Source organism: Eutrigla gurnardus, assembly GCF_963514095.1.
Source record: "Eutrigla gurnardus genome assembly, chromosome: 19".
NCBI classification, from domain to species: domain Eukaryota; kingdom Metazoa; phylum Chordata; class Actinopteri; order Perciformes; family Triglidae; genus Eutrigla; species Eutrigla gurnardus.
Genome location: NC_139930.1, coordinates 12,825,016 through 12,843,937, shown reverse-complemented (window position 1 = coordinate 12,843,937; position 18,922 = coordinate 12,825,016). Strand labels below are relative to the sequence as shown.

Sequence of the window (18,922 nt, the reverse complement as noted above, 5' to 3'; positions counted from 1 at the left end):
CACTGTATACATTTACCATTATCTAGTTCACCCACTCAATTCCAAATCTGTCACATAATTATCGCTGCATTCCCCTTTAATGATATTTTATATAATTCCTTTGCAAAAAAAGAGGTGAATTGGTGACTGTAAATATAATATTAAAACTAGGATGTATCTAACGTTACAGTAAAGTTACAAATTTGGTCACGTGATCCAGAGAGGCTAATTTATTGTATAGCAATAATGTCCAGCTAATGCAACTCTAAAATGTCCTGGTAAATAAAACAAAATAATACTCTTTATCATTACATTTGTGGGACGTTGGCAAGCTTGTTTGAGCTCATTTGAAACGGAAACAACCAACTAACTGTGTCAGTGCTAACATTTTGAAAATATCTCATTATTAAATATGTCACTGGAGAGTCTAACCTGCTTGAAGACAGCCCCAGATCACCCCTGTTCATAAAAGGTCCGTCTTAATGACCACACTGTGGATAACGCACTTTGAGAAACCGGTTCTTCATCATATCTTTATGGACTAGATGAAACCCCAGACACAGACCCTCAAGAGAAGGTTTGGGAGTGGACACACAAATAGGCTGCTGATGTGAGGCAGGAAAGATGAAGTGGCAGCGAGTAGGTCGGCCAGGTGAACGGTGTGCAGACGAAGCTGACGAGCAACGGCCCTCAGAGACAGACTCCTTACAAGTGAAGCAAACAACATGGGACATGTATGAAAAGTCAAAGGTTAAGCAGGGTTTAGACTGGCGTAACGTCACACTGGGGCAGAGAGCGGGTGAAGAGCCGGGGTTTATATACTGATGAGGCTGATGGGAAGCTGATGAACTGCAGGTGAGTGAGAGGGGCTGAATGGGGAAAGTCAACCTCATGGTGGTGCTAGAGGGAAAAGTCAGGGGATTATCAAAATCATGAGGATGCATCGTTTCATAACCATGAATGTGAAATACATGGAAAATACTCATTAACCTGCTGTTACATGATGGATCGTGATTCTCCAGTCCACCAATGAATACAAGTAGGCAATCAGAAATCTGAACCACGACTTCAAGTCATTTTACACATTTTATTGCAAAACATGGACAGCTTTACAGAGCTTTACAGAGTACCATGTTAAAAAGCACAGGATTATTATTTTATTATTATCTGAAGGGAGTGAAAAAGTATAGAAATGACCTACATTGTTATCCTTAATGAGTCAGGTGCAGGTTCATTATCATGCTATACGTGTTTTGACCCCTGGAGGGCAGCATACACCCATGACTGAATATGTTGAAGTAGGAAGTGCTTCAGGCGTGCTGATGAGGATCTTTGGACATTCTAGACAGTCTTTTCAATCACAGGAAATATTAAAACATGAAGTGTCAGCATACATCCAACAGTAACACCACATATGGGGACATAATAAATTGTTAGAGACAGCATGAGCACCCAGTCAGGTCACCCGGATCAAACTGTGGTTGTTATGGTTATAGCATATGGCATACACTGTAACCGCTACACCAAATGACTTCCCATTTATAATCCACTTACATTGCTTTCATATAGTTTCTTTTCTCCTTTTCTTTTCCCATCCACTTTGCTGTGATGGAGTTTGAACCCTATTAAAAGGCTTATATCTGATTAATGCTACGACGGATGTTGTTGCTTATAAATAAATACATTCACACACAAAATATTGGAGTTAAAGTCAGCTAACGATAGCAGCTTTTGAAACAAACACTAAGAGCTTAGGTTAAGATTAGAATTTTATATTCTGAACTAAAGATATTCAAACTTCTGACATGATGAAGCTACAAAAGCTATTTATGAGTTGGACGAAACAGGGCCTTACGGTTAGTTTAGCTTTAGATGCTGCCTTTACACATTTAATCTTGCATGACAGCAATCCCATTTCCTTTTTATCAGAAATACAACATCATGAACTGAAGTCACATCTGTTTTTAACGGGGGTTTTATTGTGCAAATGTCGCGTGCAGATCATGCACAAAGTGCTGGAAGTTCTGTAATATGATTAAAAAGGCATCTCATAGTATTGGTATTGCTATTTTAAGACACATCTAAATATATTTAAAGACAAACCTTTAAATCCCTGATACTTAAAAGTTATCAGTTCATGGCATTAACGTATTTAAAAGATTCTACGAGCATCAGTATTTGCATGCATCTCCTAACCCGGACAGGGAAATGTAATTATTGCTTATTCCAGGCTGACAGTTATTGCCTTGGATATCTCGTACTATTGCTTAAAATCAAATAAAACTACCTAACATCTGCAGTTTAAATGTTTTCATTGAAGTTGCATAGTTATTCAAACGGGAGTAAGGCGTATCATTCAATGCAAGCGTCAAACCGGGAACAACAGATAGCGAAACAACGCGTCCTCGTGAGTTTCTCCAAAGTCAGCAGCCTCACTTACACAAGGTCGTTGCATCCATGTTCAAAAAGCGAACGTTCATTCTTGTCTCAATCTCAAAGTCATGCAGCAACTAAAAAGAAAAGAGATTTACGTTGCTTAAAATAAACACAGATGATGACGTTGCCATCCTTGAAAGTGGTATACTGTATGGTATTAATAAGCAGGTAGTTTTAGCAAATGTATATGATAGTGTGTATTGTGTGTGCCAACCTTGAGGAAGTGCTCAAATGTGATTCCCTCATAGAATTCATCGGGTTCCTGCGTGTTGACAGACAAACAATGAATCAAACTTCATGTAATCTTGATATATATATGGATACGACGGCTCACATACCATGTGACCCATTGAGATGCTGGCCACCTCCAACATGGCTGCATCAGCGATGCTTTTGGCTGTGTTCTTCTCCAGTCCCTCGCTGAGAGATAACAGCTCCTCCACCACCTGCACGGATGGGAACAACAAGTTATTGAAAATAATATCACAACGGTGGCGACAAGTCCCTGATCTACAATGGCTCCTCTCCTCACTCACTAGATCCCAGTAGAGATAATAGAGTAATTACTGGTAATTGGTGATGTGCTGACTAAAAGGTGCGTGACTTTTGGTGGAAGTGGGCGGAGGCTTACGTGTCTGTATTCCTCCAGGGTGATCGTCCCGTCATTGTCCGTGTCGTGCATGTTGAATAAAACTGGAGAGGGGGGGAAAAAAACACAGCTCTCAGTTCATCGGGCTGCGTGCGAGCGACAGATAATGTCAAGCATGTGATCATGTGATTTCCGAGGACACACATCTCAGTTTGTCCCTCCGGAGGCTCTCGCGCTGCTCCTCCGTCATGTGCAGGGTCGGGGGCCTGAAGTGGGACATGACCAACAGAAACTCCTCAAAGCCAATCTCGTCCACGGTACCGGCGCCGTTCTGACGAAAGTTTCTGAGGGAAATACAGGGGAGGAGCACATGAGCGTACGGATGGTGCAGTTCTGAAAATAACTTATTATCTCGCCCCCCTCCCCCCATATTCCAAGTTCAGGCAAATTTTCAAACCACAATCACTGTACCTTCTGTCAAAGAAGGCCTCTGTGATCTGCGAACGGATAGGATTGCATGCTAGATCTGGGATTTGGCTGAAGTGTTCTCTCCTGAGGGCATGAAGAGGATTTTTAAGGAGTGGCATATGGAGTCACATGCTACAAGAGTTACACACTGTATTGTGCCGATACGAAAGCCTGTTCGGCGGGTTCACACTTCCAAAGAAAGTTGGTGAGCCGCCAGGACGATTTCGCTGGAAGAGACCAATCAAGTGACCTGATGGGCGACAGTGAAAAAGTACACGGGGAAACATACAGCAGAGTTTCTTCATTGTGGCTCAGCAGCTTGAATCTTTTATGCAGGACTCCAATCTGCTCCAATGAAACTGAAAAATACAAAACAGAACAGAGGCAAGGATAATTCTTATGGATGAAGAGTCTAAAAACAGATACAAAGATAATAGTGATGGTAACAACACAGCATTGTCTCACAAGTTTGAGCAGCTTTGTATATTCATATTCTTATGTAAAACACGTTGGCTTGGTCTGCCACACTCTTTCACATGAGGCTACAGGTGAATTATAGTTCTCTTAAACAGTTTCACCAAAGCTTTTAATCCAACGTCCCTCTTTAAACTTAGTCAAGTTAACTTAAATGAGTCATTACTGCACCACCAGCTGCTTATTGTGTAATTACAGGATACAGGATGCACTAAAGGCGAATAATGATGGCCTCTATTACACGTTATTACCTTGAAGTGGTTGGATTATAGACTGGGTTTAAAAACATAACATTTGCTGGTGTTTACACACATCATAACGCAAACAACAGCGATACTCACAGCCCGTCTTCTTCGCCAGATCCACATATTCTGGTTGGCCAGGTAAAGTCTGCAGCGCACCCATTCCCTCGATCTTCCAGCCCCCCAGTCCGGTTTTTAACGGGACCAGAGTCACAGATGAAACCGATAGATTTGAATCGGATCTCAGAGGATCATGTCTGAGGATCCAGCGTCTCCACCTGGGTGTCTGCGTGACGGAGCCCGAGCTCACGCTTGTGTGTTTCCCCCCTGTGCAGCAGCAGCTGTCTCATCCTCCGCAGGCTACTTCCGCGACTACCCGGCTGATGACGACACATGTTTAGGAACAACAGGCTGTTTGAATTATTTACACAGGCGCGTTTATTTATTCAGAGGCTGGAACCATTTTATCCACTGTACCAAGTCGAGTAGATAAAGAAGATAGAGCTCAGACATCATACAAGCAAGATATTTTATTTTGTATAAATTCAAAAAACTGTGTCTCAACATGAGTTATCAATTTATTTAATCAATCCATTCCTGTCAGTATCAACCTCAAAAATGTGTCCAATCAAAATAAAATGTAATAAAAATTAAATTAAAAAAATATATATTTTGGACATATCAAAGATTCTTTGAAAATGATCAAATAGAAGCTGAAAAATACAATATTTGAGTCTCTCAAGAAGTGGGCCAACATATAGACACCATCATTAAACAAAGGCCCAGAAGAGGATGTAGTACTTCCTGCACCAACTCAGGAAGTTCAACCTGCCTCATACAGTTCTACTAATAATCTAGTCTGTTCTCTACCTGCTTCAGAGTGTTTGGGATGAGCCACTAAACAGGACAGGGAAAGACTGCATATCACAGTCTCTGGGCCAGCCTGCCCTCCATCCAGGACTTCTACACGTCCAGAAACATTCACCATCACATCCTGGACGCAACCTGTTTCATCGTCTCCCCTCTTGGGGGCGCTACACGTCACTGTAGGCCAAAATAAGCAGCCACGGAAGCAGCTTCTTCCAATAAGACGTCAGTCTGATGAACTCAGTATCAGCCACACACTGTCATTAACCATCTAACTCCCAATCACTTTGAAGATTATAATTGCTCAATTTTTAATAAAAATAATTAGTTTTTCTGTATGATGTTGAAGCTCTGTCTGTGTTTGTGCCAAATTGTATAAAAAACGTTTCATCTGCTGCATCAGAAGTTTATTCTATTTCTGATCTTTTTTGATTTTGTATTCCAGTTTATGCGGAACAGCAGGCAAACATGTGTGCAAACAACACTATCTGGTGTCTAAAAAGTGTTTATTGATCCTGATCACTGCTGCCCTGGTGTGAGACTGTACAGGTGCAAGTTTCATGCTAAATGTATTATTGATTTAAAAAAAAAAGGAAAAAGAAAGATCTATGTAGTACTAAAGTTCACCACATGGTGGTAGCATTTTATCAACTATTGTGTTTTCGTTTAAGCAGGGGTAAATATATATATATATATATATATATATATATATATATATATATATATATATATATATATATATATTTATATATATATATATATATATATATATACTATAGTTTATTTCATGCAGTGTTTACGCTGAATCACTTGAGGGGAGTGTTCCCATACCATGGTCCCATGGTCCCATACCGCATCCTTCTGTTTACATTAATGGTGTTGAACACTCATTTTCAGTATTATGAATACATTATATAGCATCTACATCCTTTCACCACCGCTATGCACTAGCTGTGTCTTCATTAAAATTGTAATAAGATGATCCCAACCTGCCCTACTTTGCAGCTGTTTCCTAAGCTGTCGAGCCCCACCATCTGTAACTGTTGCATCCTCCCGTCACGAGCAACTAGCTGTCACCGCTAATAGCCGGCAGCAATTGAACCGCCTGAAATAGAAACATGTTCCCCTACTATTTTATCCAACTTGTTTACATTCCTCATGAAGTCAGATGATGTGTGTATAACTTCCCCGCACAAAATTCACACCTGAGGATTGTTGCTTAGGAATAATAATGTGAAAGCCCCATCACTAATCAATTATTAAATGAAGAAAGGTGCAGTAATGGAGCTATATTGGGAGTTTAAGGAGGTCACTGGAAGTCGTTGTACTTGTTACAATACAACTTAGTTAATCAGCGTCTCTCCTGAAGACATTATCATTCTCTTGTGAGAGCTCTTCATGCTCTGTAAGTCGTGACTGTGATAAAATGCAGTGTGTCATAACATTTGTCCTTAAATGAAGTCCTAGATTTTGAAACATAGCTCCTCTACAAGACGGGGGACTCTAGATTAGGATAAAGCATGACTCGCCTTCTCCTGATATTGTATTTTTACGGTGCAAATTCTTACACAGATTTGACATTTAGCAAATTATGTAGACCCAAATTCAAGCTACAGGGCTTTTGGGCCCACTATGGGATCCGGGACTCTGGGGAAGTCGCCCGGTTTGGCAAGTGGGTCGATCCAGCCTTGACTTGCAGAATAAAACAACCATAATGTTTTTTAATTGGCCCAACTACAAACAAATATGCACTAGAGTATTATGTGAATACAGTTAAAAACATACTAGAATTCACAGGGGCAAAGCTCATATTCATTATTTGGTCTATTTTGTTTACACTGTGCCACTTAGAATATAAGCAATGAAAAGGAGGATCATTTAAATATCTGACAGCTGAGAGTGAAGGAAGATCTTGAAGAAGCCGACCAAATCAGAACATGTCCAAGTATTTCCCACCGTGCAGGAGAATTTATGCATCTGCTGGTACACACAACAATTCATTTTCTTTTCTTTATCAGTCTCTACCCTTGAAATGTTCTTTCCCATAAAATTGTCTCGCATAAAGCGCGTTGTGCACGTTGCAACTATTACTGAGCTCACGACCGTCGATGGAATTAATTTGAATGAAGACTCGGCTTCAGAGAGGGAGGGGGGAGGGAAACATGGATGTGACGGTTAGATATACAGTATATACGGAGACAAAAAGGGGTGGAAAAAAAAGTGTGGCCAAGGAGAGAGGGCGGCCTGAGCCTGTTTTGCATGCACGGGGGGGGCTTCTGTGGGAGAAGGAGTTGACAGGGCGCCGCAGTGCTGCCTCCAGCTCTCAGACAACAGCTGCTCAGAAAGAAGAGACGTCCTGAGGGTGCTGCGACATGTCTCGCTCTTTCTCCATCTCTCTTTTCACCTGTCTGCCTCTTCCTTCACCCAACAGACACATTGCCCTCTCCTCATCCCCCCCCCTACCGCCACACACACACACACACACACACACACACACACACACACACACACACACACACACACACACACACACACACACACACACACACACACACGTCAGGGAATGAGGTTCATATAAGAAATTGGCATGCTGCCCGTGCTCCGACACAACGCTCAAATTAAAGCAGCTGAATTTTTAGATTGGAACCTGTTGTTTGTTCTGCTTATTTGGAGGGATGTTTATGAAGAATAATTATCATCGGTTTAATAGAAAATGAAATATTCTTCCTCTACTGTTTACGGAGTCGCTGATGACAGACATTCAAGAAGACAAGCCTTTGTATTAACATCAGAAACCTATTTATTTTATTTGGCATGGCATCATCAAGTTTAGGTGATATTTTTTGATCCATTTCCTCAAAAAAATAATAGAAAAGCAATTTCTGCTGAGGGATTTCATCCACATCCTAAGAAACACACACTGCAATATTTGTATTTATATTATCACCACATCTTGTGTGAGGAGGATGTCATTATATTTCATAATAGCATAGGGAGATAGTTTGATGTGACAGCTCACATAATTTAAGAGTGATGAAAACTTTTCCTTTCAAGGACAGAAGCTCATTAAAGACCGTCTATTTAGCATTCATATGCAGTATACAAACATTCGATGATTGGTTTATAACACAATAAAACATTGTTGTAAGCAGATATCTATAAATATATGTTTGTATATCATTTCTTCTCTTCCTTTGAGCACCCGTAAGTGGACGCTTGCTTGGGTACTGTTAATTACTTTCATCCCTTTCTCACACATCCAAACGTCCAGACAGGGTGCTGAGGATTGAGTGAGAGATAATTACCGCACCTCATGGGACAGATACTGAAAAAAACCCCTTCTATGTGGCTATAAAGAAGAAAAAATATTCACAAACAAAGACTTTGTGTCCAGGAATGACAATGCTTGTCATTCCTCGGAAGGTTATTTCACAGCTTCTTTTTAAAATTCAGTTTCCTTTTGAATTACAGCACATAAAGGACGCAATAAGGTGTGTCTTCTTGCCCTTGGTTTGCCATATAAAAAGGAGAAGGGATTGCAAAGACGTGGACAGGGCATGCTCTGATCTCCAGACAGAAAGAAATCAATTTCAGAGTACAAGCAATTTAGACACAGCCAAAGACAAAACTCAGTTACACCGTTTTATAAATATAAAAGCGATTATATCAGGGGCAGGGAGACCTAATTAAGATTTTTTTTTGTAAATCCATAAAAAACTATGCAGTTTCAAGTAATAAAAATGGTCTTTTTCCTCCAACAACTTGCCCCTCTGGGGTGAACCCTTAGCTCTCCCAGGCCAGATGAGAGATTTAATCCCTCAAGTGTGTCCTTGGTCTGTTCTGGGGTGTCATCCCAGTTGGTCATGCCCGAGAGCGCCTCCTAACAGAGGCTGGCGTTTTTTCCTGAGATGCCCGAACCACTTAAGGTGGCCTCTCACAATGCATGGGAGCAGTTGTTTAATGTCGAGGCTTTCCACGATCATTGAGCTCTCTTTAGAGGGGGAGCAGCCACCCAGCAGAGGAACCTCACCGCCTCTGCAATCTCATTCTTTCTGTCAGTATTCAAAGCTTGTGAGGATCGATTGATAAATTGAGTTTTTACTTTTGTAGCTCAGATCTCTCACTTCGCCACCTCGCGTCCAGAGCCAGCCAGCTGACGCGCCTATAGCTTGTGATCAATCTCACGAAAACCATCTGAACCTCATCTGAACTCCTCCACTTGTGGCAGCTGCTCCCTCCTCACCCAGATTGAGCAATCCACCTTTTCTCCGCATCACATTCGGCTCCAACCTCTCCATTAAACATCGAAGGTCACACACCTTTGAGGTAAAAAGGACAGCATCATCTGCAAAAAAGCAGAAACGCCAAGAGTGTCACCAAATGTGTTTGTGTTGTCTTATTAGTTTTTAGCACACTGATTCAACCAAAATGGTTCTACCCAAGTGCCTGTATTTCAGCAAAGTACTCAGTCTGAATTTAAATGCACCGCTGAGCCCCCATCCACCAAGTCACTGTTGCCAAGTTTTGGTGACTTTTAAAATCCCTTTTTGACTTTTTTTTAAAAAGCACAGAGTGGCAAATCAAGCAGCGCGTTAATTAGTCTGTATGTGATAACCAATCAGATTCAAATTGTTTGTCCAGGGAATTAATTCTTCTTTGTTTTTATTTTAAACAATTAAACTTATTTCGTTTTTATTTGTTATCAAAGGAAGAGTGAGTGTTTGCATCCTCTCTGATCGTGACACAAACACAGAGGTAGATTTAGATGCATATAGATGATAACACTTTGATTTAAAAAAGCATTGATGCTTATTTAACCTTTACTCATACAGGTAATCTCATTGAGACCCAGGGTCTCATTCACATGTATAGACCTGCATTTGCATGAACGTGTACTCAGCCACTTAGACAGCTACACACTGGGGCTCTCATCGACCAACCAAATTCTTTCGGTTAATCGATTGGTTGATTTAGGACTGATCTGTAAAAATGTATTCTTCCAAAAAACAAGCGTTACTTTAAATCCTGTGTCTACCAGAGATGTGTTCAAAGAGTGCTTGGAAATCAATCATTCGGCATGAAAAAAACATAAAACAATGACTAATTGATAAGTAGATTATGGACTCAGAGGGGCGGCCCTATAAACACACCAATAACAAACAAATCATGATGCACTTTTATAACAAACAGTGCAACTTAATGATGATACAACGTATAAAGCAAGAAGGAGAGGATGGCATTCGATTGTGGCAGGCCGTTGTTGTGTTTTTGTTTTTTGGAATGGCTGAAAAAAAAGACACCACCGTCCATTTTATTTGAATGCAGAGCATCGCTTCCCACCACAGCTCCATTCACGCTGAGAAACCCAAAGCGTAACGGAGCTGCCATGCCCAGTTAAGGTTCTTAAGTATGATTGTAGGCTATGTTGCCGAAACAGCAAGGTCAGAGAAGAAATGGAGCTGGGTTTATTCGGCTGCTATCTCTATCAAATGTTTGCCTGCCCCTCCTGGGTTGTTGGTGAAGGAGATGTTGGCTCAAGTTTGTGAAAGCTATTCCCAGCTTTAACCTATCACACAGTGATGTCTTATTTGCAGATAATTATCCAAATAAAATAAGTTCAGGGAATTAAGGTTTTATGCCCTATAATGTTGTTTGGTGAAGGAATCATCACATGCAAAAGGTCATATTCATATTCTTTCATTAAGAAGCTTCCAGTTGCTGCTCTCAGAGATCCCGTCCCGCTGCACTGACCTTACATGTGACCACAGTCCATTACAGAAGTTTATGGACTCTCGGCTCTGAATGCCAACATAATAACTGCTTGGTTAACTGTAAAGTGATGCTTTAATCTGCTTCACCTCACAGACAGTCGGTGGGTTCATTATTAGAAATTCAGATCATGATGATAAGTTCTACTGTGTAGAATTGTCCATACGTGATATGCATATTTTGCAATCAGAAGCAAGCACAGCTGCTCAAAACCTCGAGAGAGAGAGAGAGTGCTGAGGAGATGAGGGGCGTCGCAGAGGTGCAGACTGTCCTGCACTGGAGATGAAAAAGTGATGATTGGACGGAGCGCAGGAAACCTGTGGTTATCCTGTGCTGTGATTTGATTTCTAATTTGAAATGAAATCAGAATTGTTTTTTGAAATGTTCAATATGTTAAATAATATGCGATTAACAGTAAATATGTCAATGTGGTGGCCTCAAGGAAGAGCCAGTGCATCACCAAAGTCATTAAGATTGATCGTCCAATATCTGCTCAAAAGTTTACATGGACAAAATATATGTGAAAACCATGCGTGCTAGAGGAAAAGTACGTTTCATCCAATAATATTATATTTCAGAAGCAGTGAAAAAAAACAACTTTATTAGGAATATGCATCACATGAGCACAATATGAACAGAAAATGTAAATGATGTGATTATTGCTGTGGGTTAATATTGACTTCTTTTTGAGCCTCAGATGTTCATACTTAATAGGATGCAATCAGATGCGCAAACCCCCCGCCATCTCTGTTTCTCCAGTTGTAATCTTTTCCATAGATTCCATCCATCTGTGTTCATGCTCTGCCTATAAAATCATAAATAGAACTGATGTCAGGATTTGGAGAATAGCATATTCAGAGATTTACTGAGACAGACTCCCTGACCCACTTGGCAGGAGACATGCCCAGCAACAACGATGATAACAAAAACAACTATAAAAATAGAAATAGAAATATGACTATAATAATAATAATAATAGCAGAACCATGGCAACAAGAGCCACGATCCAGGCTCAACCATGAAACATGAAAACCTGCAAGGCAGGATTGTTAGCTGCTTTTTAAAAGATCCCACGGATTCCTCCTGTCTGAGTACACAGCAGTGTATATTTGACCTTTAGAAAGGAAAGAACACACTTAAGCTTACATTAAAATGCATTGTCATGAGCCAAGGTCAGTGCGAGTAAACACACTGTTCTTCAGCCATACCTGTCTGAATTAAATAAGGTGTTTGATATCTGGAATTCTTGATTTAAACAACTAAAAAGATAATCGTAAGCAAACGTTGCAGAGTTATGGGGTTATTTTCTTTAATTGTCTCGTCAAACAAACCTACAACTGGTGATTCATTGTTGATGATGAATAACTGTAATGTATTCAAGCATTAGGAGTTAAAACGGATGTGACCAAAAGTATTATTGTCTTCATCCTGAACAATTCCTGCAGCTTTCAGGGGCCACTTCAAAAGAGTTCAGGCCATCAAGGGAGTTTCAGCCACGTTTGTCCTCGTCTTCCTGTTGCTTTTTCTTGTTGTTGTTGCACGGGGAACGGGAGGCGTCCCACGGCGACGGCAGCTTTGAAGTTTGAAGGGACAGTAAAATCAAACAAAAAAAACAACAATCTGAAGTAATACTATATTATTTATCTGTAATATACTGACTCATGAATGAGTTTAGACACTATCAAAAAGAAAGTAAGAAAGTCAGATGATTTGTTGCAGTGTTTATGGTTTTAGTAATAGACAGTAAAAACCCTGATTCGGTGCTTTTTTTCGTAGGCTCACCTTGAAGACGTTCTCAGAATCCGTTTAGTCAGGGGATTGTTGCATTTGAAAGATGCTGACTTTCATTTGAAAGTTGAGCAGAATCCCCCCCATCCCTCCCGTCCCTCCCCTCCCCTCCCGCTCTGCGCCGTGGTCGCTCTGCGTCGGGGGCAATATTTGTGTTTGTGACCTGTGTCTCCTCCTTCATCCGTTCTATTCACTTTCCCTGCGCTGTGTGAAAGGCATGATGGGAAGTGCTTCGGCGGGAGAGATGGCCAGTCGAGCAGCTACATTATGTCCCCTCTCCCCTGGTCCCCTGCTTAGCACTCTGCAAAGACCTGTTTTGCCCAGATACCCGTGCCACAGCACAGCGGTGATCGTCTGTATAATGTTTACCTGCTGCATTGCAGTCAAGGTCGGAGGATTGTGATGGCTCTAGCGCAGTTTATAAGCAGATGAGAGGTGAAGAGCTGTTATACACTGTTGAACTACAGGCTCAGATGCATGGGGGATTTAGCGGTGTACTGTAAGTGAATTAGGCTTGGAAGTGCGTGTTGCTGCAGTGATGATCAGCTCCTATGAGTCTTCTTAGCAGGGGTCTGTGCCATTATTCATGCATAAGCCTTTAGAGATTGGAAACCTAATCTTCAACATAAGGGCTCATCTGTTATATGTGCATGTACATATAAACTGCTGATTGCAAAAACATGAAGAAAGGGGTCAAAGGTATCACGTCCTTTTCGAGGGTATCACTTGTGTTGATAGATGATGGCATTGCTGTCTGATGTCTGTTGTTCTCTTGCTGCAAATACAGATTTTTAATTGTTTATCAAGGTCATTAACATTCAGTCACAGTCCGTGATGCCGGGCAGTAGATCCATAATGAGGCGGCGGTAGGGTAATCCATCACAGTGGCGGGGAGCAACGCTTGACACGTGGCATCTAAAATCTAAAACGAGTCAGTCATATACGCGGCGCGGCGGCGCTTTGAAAGTTTTTCCAAATTAGCTTCAGGGAAGATTGAGGGAGAAAAATGGAAGAGATCTCAGATCGCAAAGCTCTCTTCCGTGAGGGATTGCATGTGGTCAATCAGATTTGAGGCAGCAGGAATATTGCTGCCGATCCAAAGGGCAACTTTTATGAACTACATCACTCTTCAGAAGGTGCATTCCCAAAAGGTTAGCCATACATGTGTTGACTGCATTTTTCATAGAGTTCTAAAAAATGTCTTGTTTTTACAAAAATGTGCTTTTAACCTGAAAACGATTGCCTATTAGGAACTAATTACATACATTTAAGTCATGCTCACTCACACAGGTGTCTTCATTAATTCTTTCTGATTAGACCCTCTCCTCAGTGTCAAACTGGGTGGAACTATAATGAGATTTACACGATGTGCTAATAGGAATATCCCATCCATTCTCTGTAAACGCTTATCCTATCCAGGGTTTGGGAGAGGACACCAGTCTATCACAGGGCTGACACATAGAGACAACCACTCATATTCACACCTTTGAGCAATTAAGAGTCAATCAATTAACCTTCATCATGTCAGAATATATTGCTTGTATTTTCTGCATCATTTCAAATATTATGAAAGAGCAAGTAGTTCCAAACCAGGTGTGACAAACACGCTTTAAGAGGGATCAGTCCATCAAGAGGTCAATATGCAGACACAGGCTCTCCAAGCATTCATTATGTGGTCCACTAGATCACGGGTTCAACATTTTATAGTGTTGTGTTTAATGAATTTGGACGGCCGCCACACGAGAGGACTGACCTCGTAGTGTCGGATATTGTTTTGATCTTGCCAACTGACACTTAGTCCTCCATATAGAATGAAGAAGCGAATGGTTTTTGACAAAGACGCGTTCCAATCAAGCGGAATAAGTGACAACACCTGAGCGGGTACATCTTACGGACAGGTGATTAAGGACAACTTGCACCATTATTCAGCTGCAAGTTATGTGTAAGCACGCCTTCAAAGTTCCCCTGCGATACCCTGTCACATCAAAAGGAAGTAAATAAAGGGACATCACGGCTGGCGGGTTATTGAATTCACATGTTGTTCTGCTGCGTTTCCTGCTCAGTCAAACAGGTGACTGAGAAGGATTTCCTCCACGGTGACAGGCATGTTCTCCAAACCGTCTCTGCTTTGAGCTTTCCAAGAAAAGGAAGCGAGAAAAAAACCTCCACGTGTGCACGTAGGCCGAGGCACGGCACGTCGTTTTGATACGTCGGGGTTTCAATCGGGATTAACACCCCCTGCTGAATGAGATAGGTCTCTTTACGGCATAATTAATGTGCAGTCATGAATAATTTGTCGTTTTCCTCAAGGTGAGGAAGTGTGTCAGCTAAAGGCAGACCCGGAGAAGCATTACTGAGGGAGAAAATATAAGAAACAGTCATGAGAATTAGAAATGCTTTGTTGGCCAAACTAATTTAGTTTGAGGGATTTCCTTCAAGTATCATGAAATCAATTAGAAGGACACACACACACACACACACACATCTGGGCTGTACCACATCAACAAGGACTGTCTACTACATTAAAATGTAGAATTTGGTTAATTGTGAAACCTCTTTGATGTTAACTATAATTATTCAGCTGTGAAATAAAGCTGAGAAAAAGCTGAAAGTTTCAGATATTCTCTCCTTGGTGACATTCTTCCTGTTGGTTGATTAACTAAATGACCAACAGCTGCCAGGAGTAAGGTCTGTCATGTTCTCCCCAACTAGAGAAAAGGAAAGGATGACTTGGAACAGACTTGATCCACATTTCAGTAAAATGTAAGAACATTTCTTTGACTAAAAGCCTGCATGACCCTAAGTCTTAATAGCAAGTGCTAAATTGATGTAATGATGTCAACGTTGTTGTCCACGTGCCGATATGTGCCTGTTGTATTAAACAGAGAGCGAAAACAGATAATTTTAGTTTTATGGTTGTAAGACTGGTTTATGTCTTTTTAATGTTGGTATTTATCATTTTTAAGTATCTGTGTTGCCCAGATATCAAATGAAAACAAATCAAGTCCAAGAGACATGCAGTTTAAGATTGTGGACTCAATCATCATTTGTGAACCGCAGCTCGATAAAGTTGAGGGTAAACGTTTTCAATATCTCTCTATCAGTGTTTTTGGTTATTTTTGTAAAGATTTTGCAAAAAAAAAAAGTGGTAAACAATTTTGTACCCCCTCGTGTCCACATGATAAAAACGCAAAGCAGCCAGAGTGAGGTATTCCATAATAATCAGGTGTGCAAATAGGCTGGGGTGGCAGCAATCAGCCGTACCTGTAAACATGACGGATGGGCTGAGGGGGGAGGCACTGACCCCTTTTGCTTGTTTAGAAGGAAAACACACCGAAATTTTGACACACATAATTTTGGTAGAATTAGAGGACAGGGAAAGTGTAGAACTCATCTTCCAGACTTTTATTCTAATCCCCTGATGATGCCTTGTAGATAGATTCTATATATAACGCACATATATCTGTTCCATATGTAGATCACGGCATTTCATTATGTCATCTTAGGTTGCTGTATCACCGATGGCCTTATTATTCATGAGTCTAAAGCCCTTGACTCTGGGGGGGTAGGACGTTTATCTGAAGGCTCGACGCGACTCTTGGTTTGGTTCAATATCTGTTGAACCTTCGGCGTCTTTGTTTCCCATCACTTTCACAAATGAAAAAAATGACCTTACGCAGCGGCAGCATCCGTCCCGATTCAAAAACACAATAAAACGTGAATCTGGCGACACACACATCCAATCTACATGATTGCAAGAGCAGCCCCTAAAACTGATTTTTTTCTCCGTCAGAGCTCATGTGCATAGAGGTGATTAATAAGGCAATGGTGTTGAAAGACCAGTGTATTCATGAGATGTGTTTTAAACATGCTGATATATCTAAATCAGACAGCTGCACATAAATCAGAAAGCCTCCATCCAAGAATGCCCCGTCTTAATTGGCCGGGCCAGTATAGCGGGAGGATATAACCTTCTGAGGGGTTGCATATAAAAAAAAACACACATTGTTTGCATTCTGAGATGTGACTAAGTGAGCAGCTTAGGGATTTACATTTTTAAGTCAAACATATGATAAATATGGTGATAAGGGGAGAACGTGGGTGCAGACGGGGGGAGGAGGGGGAAACATGAAGACCAAAAAGGGAAAATAAAGAGAACATTAGAGACGGAGGGACGGACGTAATGGCTTAGCCAGAATGGAGTTCCACCATTGTTATTCATAGAATCGCATGCTTGGATTAGACAGAGGTTTCTCAGTCACATAACATTCTCGTGGCCTGAAATTGCCATTTAATTCAATGACATCTGGCATGATTACAAGGCAAAATGCAGCATTGGAACAGCTGTCCAAGGAGCTGGATGCTATAATGACATCTTTAATTATTTTTGGCAAAGAGAGGGAATGAACGTAACACAACAACTACATTCATCTAATCTCACTTTTATGCATATGCTGTGATATCGTTTCTTCATCATTATCTTTGCATTTTAGCAGTATTTGGGGAGATTTGAGAAAGAGGATGAAAAGCTAGACTGATGCAACAAACCTGGGCCGGTTTCAAACCCACGTTCCGGTTTCTTGGTTTGTACTCCAGCCCAGTGAACCGCCAGGACACCGTTATCTTTTTTCTTCACACAGTTCCCCCTTGAAATGAAAACACTTTTATTATCACCTGCTGGACCGTACAGAGTTCTACCGCAACAAATCTGATAATGAGATCTTACTTATTGCATCTCACTCCTGATGCACGACTACGGCTGCAGACGTGCATCCTGCATCAACAAGCACAGACTTTATATTAATGTGCACATTAAGAGATATGCATTGAAAAAGTGCCACATTAATAACTCACTGGAGTTTCAGTGACAGCTAAAGGAATATATAAGCTCTATGATGAAATGGTATAAGCCAGACTTTGAATATATATTCATTTGCTGGAAAGAAAGTTTGACATTATTAAGCCTCCATTTCAGAACATCCACCAGACCTCAGCGTAAACCTGCCTCTCAGAAACAAATCTCACAATCAATCAAACATGATGCCGCTTCTTTTGATAGGACAGTGTGTGCGAGTCAATCCAGAGAGTTGGAGTCCGTAAAGCTCAAACACAACCAGATAATCTTCGCTGAGCGTGATTTCTGGCAGAGCATCTGATCCCCCCCCCCTGGAGGGCACTGATGGCCAGTGTCATATCAGGAACAGTCCTCGTCCAGAGGCATTGTCCAGAGATAACAGGCCCGCCGGAGAGCAGGGACATTAAATAGATGAAAGGTCTGGGAGGAGCTGAATCCACATTGAGCTCAATAATATTGAATTTGTCGAGCAAACGCTGCATCTCTGAGAAAGTTTATTGCACATGCAGATTTATCTGAAGCTGCACGTAAATCAAATGAATGATTCGATATGTTAACAAGAGGGTCATAGATACAAGTTTCATTTCTGGATAATGGCCAGAAGACACGTATCTTTCAGGCTAACATCTTGCCAACACTGCCTCTCTGTATCAGATACAGCCAACGCAAAGTTAGTGCCAATAACACAGAGAAACGTGTGACAGGTAAGAAAGTATTTATTTAGTAGTCAACAAAAGCACCACAGAGGAATGTACGTCTACTTGCAATGAGTGTGAGTGACATGTATAAAGGTAGTATTTCAATCCAAACTGACATAAGCATATGTAGGCAGGAAACAGTGAATAAACCCTTCACTTGGACACAGACAACCATTCATGCATAAATACATAAATGCATAAATTGTCTTGCAATAAATTCCTAAAGCAATCTTCTTATAAATAAATGTTCAACCTGGACTCGGCTCATTCAGAGTTGATGCATTTCGCTCCCGTTCTTGATGTAGAGTAACAACCTTTACACGGCTGCATCTGCTGCCGATGTGTCTACGGGCGCTGGCGGGATTTCCCGTCCCGTTTCACTCTGGTAATTGAAACTGCAGGTGTGATGCCCAGCGCGCAGGGACTTCATTAGTAAAGAGAGAGATTTTTACCTGACCCATTTTCAGAATACCCCGAGTGCTACGGATAGCTTCTTTTGACATCCTAACTCCTGCTTCGACACGAAGAGGAAGGGTGATTAATTTATCGCTCTGGCATGTGAATCCATCGAGAGCCTCTCTGAGCCTTCTCCAGACCTTGTTTCACAGAGGTGTGTAAGGCCAAGGTCAGTACCACTGGTGATCAATCTCCAATGTTTGTCTTTTAAACATTGTCAGATTCTTGCTATAGCCTCTGCCCAAAGCCTCCGAAATCTCCGACGACGCATCTGTGTATTATTCATGAAAATGTTTTTTGT

At 41.2% G+C, this 18,922-nt stretch overlaps 1 protein-coding gene across 1 annotated transcript; it reads right to left on the bottom strand.

Annotated features, from left to right (window-relative positions):
• Window positions 1-1,051: 1,051 nt before the first annotated feature.
• On the bottom strand, window positions 1,052-4,546 carry tescb (tescalcin b). The gene is made up of 8 exons (XM_084035365.1): window positions 4,288-4,546; window positions 3,762-3,831; window positions 3,476-3,556; window positions 3,209-3,348; window positions 3,047-3,108; window positions 2,754-2,861; window positions 2,630-2,677; window positions 1,052-2,489 (listed from the first exon to the last, which is right to left on the bottom strand). Exons 1-8 carry the CDS (start codon window positions 4,349-4,351, stop codon window positions 2,412-2,414), a joined length of 651 nt encoding a protein of 216 aa, XP_083891491.1. The 5' UTR covers window positions 4,352-4,546; the 3' UTR covers window positions 1,052-2,411.
• Window positions 4,547-18,922: the final 14,376 nt, after the last annotated feature.